Below are 2,341 nucleotides of genomic sequence, written 5' to 3'. Positions count from 1 at the left end.
TCTGAGGCTGTAAATCTTTATGGGAGCAGAAAGCCTTATCTTTCTCCTGCGAATGGTTTAAAAACACACAGAGAAGGTGACACTAATATGACCACATAAATTAAGGAGAGGAGGAGATGGCATTGTAATCAGGCAGGGTGTGTTTAATCAACCAAAGTGTAGCCAGTTCCTCTTCCCCACCTTTTGCCCCAAAGAGTTGCCAGCCTTAAGATTCTAGGCTCCTTTTGGCATTTTGTTCACAAGCAGAATTCATTTCTAAATATTGTTTGCACACGTCTTTATTTTCACAGTGCTATTCAGCACCATCCCTCATGAGCACACCAGGCTTACCGGCCCGCAAAGATTAAGAAAGATAGAGCAATGAGTAATTCTACAGCAGTGATGGTCATCAGCATAGTCAAAGTTCCCTGTAACAGAAGAAGAAGTAGAATGAAGATTCTTAGAATTAACCCAGTAGTGAATTTTCTGGTTACAATGAAGTGGCAAGGTCCAGCTAAGAGGAAAAGTTCCCCTACATTGGGTAAGTGTAGCTGATGCTTACAAAACAAATCAATAGAGGATTATGAGTGGATACAGCTTTTTGGGGCCCAGAAAAAGAGGACCATACAGAAAAAGACACATAAAAGAAGTATAAGACACTAGTACCGTCTTGTACTCTTATTACTGCAAAAGATCTATAAAATGTTTTGTAATTTGGCAAATAAGAACACACATAGCTGTGTGAACTTCTTAGCAGTCTGAATACATTAACTATGCCAGTGAAGGTTTCTATCTTCTGAGAGCTGTATTTTACATTTAAGTTGCAAAGATTAAAATAGTTAACTTTCTGTTCTATAAAGAAATTTTCTCTCAGGTTAAATAGGTTGAAGAACTACTTATTTTAGAGCCATGTGGTTTTTGGTCTCACAATATTGAATACTACTGTTGTTACTAACTGCTGGTGAGTCAGTTCTGACCCATAGAGACTCTGTGTAGGGTTTTCAAAATGAGGCTGGTGGACTGAACCACTGACCTTACAGTTAGTAGTCCAGTGCTTAATAGGAACTTATTTCCTATTACTTTTTCTTCCCCCTCTTTGCTTTTCCTCTTTTCCTCCTCTTTCTCTTCCCTTCCCTTTCCTCTTACTTCTTGTCTTTTTCCTTTCTCCTCCTTTTCTTTCTTTTTCTTACCACCCTGAATAATACTATCATGAGCACGCTTGTGAACACACTTTTATATATACTAGTGGTTTAGCTGCTGTGAGGATAGATACCTGGGTTAAAAGTTAGGTGCATCTTTCCAATACACAGAGGTTGTCCTCTTGATTTCCAAAGTGATAATAGCACTTCACATTTCTATCCTATCAATAGGATGATTTACAAGAGCATCCCCTTTTTACCAGTATCCTTACCAAAGTTAAATGTTATAGCTCTTTAATTTTCATATTCTAGTGAATATAATTATTGGTTCATTCTTAATTCAGTTGGCAATTTTCTGACTAATAGTGAACTCGAACATTTCTGTCTGAGTGTTTTGGTCATTAGATTTTTACTTTTGATATTTTGTAATTCATTCTTTTTATTCCTTTTCTATTTTTGTTATGTTCTGACTGATTTTTGTCAGTTCTATGCATGCTTTTAATATGAAATGGTATTTCTTGTGATCTGACCATTTGGTCATTATGAAAAACCTTTTATCCTGTATCTGGGAATGCTTGTTGCTCCAAAGTCCACTTGTTTGTCATTAGAATATGTGCCTTTTGTAAATGGATTGAAGTTTTACTTTGAATTTACTCTGACAATCGTTGTCTTCTATTTGTAGTATTTTATATTAAATGCAATAACTAACATATTTAAGTTTAAATCTTTATTATTATGTATTTTTTCTTTTCTTTCAAAAATTTGAATTAATAAATGAATTTTTATATTATAGTTTTTCATTTGTGAGATTGCTTATTCTACTTTTAAAACAATATTCTTTAGTAGTGACCAAGGATATTACAACTTGCCTCTTTAACATATAATATTCTGGTTAGGTACCACTGAATTAAGTTTCAACTCCTATCAACCACTATGGCAGAATAGAAATACTTGACAGGGATTTCTCGACTAATCTATACAGAAATACATTGCAAAGTCTTTATACTGCAGAAGTATTGGGTAGGTTCAAACCACTCACTTCTTAGTTAAAAGTCTAGCATGTAACTGTTGAGACACTTACCTAAAGAACCCCCCCCCCCCCCCCCCCGTAGGTTCAAACCACTCACTTCTTAGTTAAAAGTCTAGCATGTAACTGTTGAGACACTTACCTAAATAACCCCCTCCCCGGCACACACAAACAAAGGCAAGCAAACATTGGGTGA

At 35.6% G+C, this 2,341-nt stretch overlaps 1 protein-coding gene across 1 annotated transcript in view; it reads right to left on the bottom strand.

The window, feature by feature from the left end:
- Window positions 1-326: 326 nt before the first annotated feature.
- MS4A5 (membrane-spanning 4-domains, subfamily A, member 5) overlaps window positions 327-2,341 on the bottom strand; it is a 36,789-nt gene continuing 34,774 nt past the window's right edge. Inside the window, exon 4 of the mRNA XM_006875035.1 lies at window positions 327-407. Coding sequence (XP_006875097.1) covers window positions 327-407 — 81 coding nt within the window. The remainder of the gene's footprint in view (window positions 408-2,341) is intronic.

Source organism: Chrysochloris asiatica, unplaced genomic scaffold, assembly GCF_000296735.1.
Source record: "Chrysochloris asiatica unplaced genomic scaffold, ChrAsi1.0 scaffold00310, whole genome shotgun sequence".
NCBI lineage: Eukaryota > Metazoa > Chordata > Mammalia > Afrosoricida > Chrysochloridae > Chrysochloris > Chrysochloris asiatica.
The sequence above is the reverse complement of the archived record's forward strand: the minus strand, read 5'-3'. Positions and strand labels throughout refer to the sequence as shown.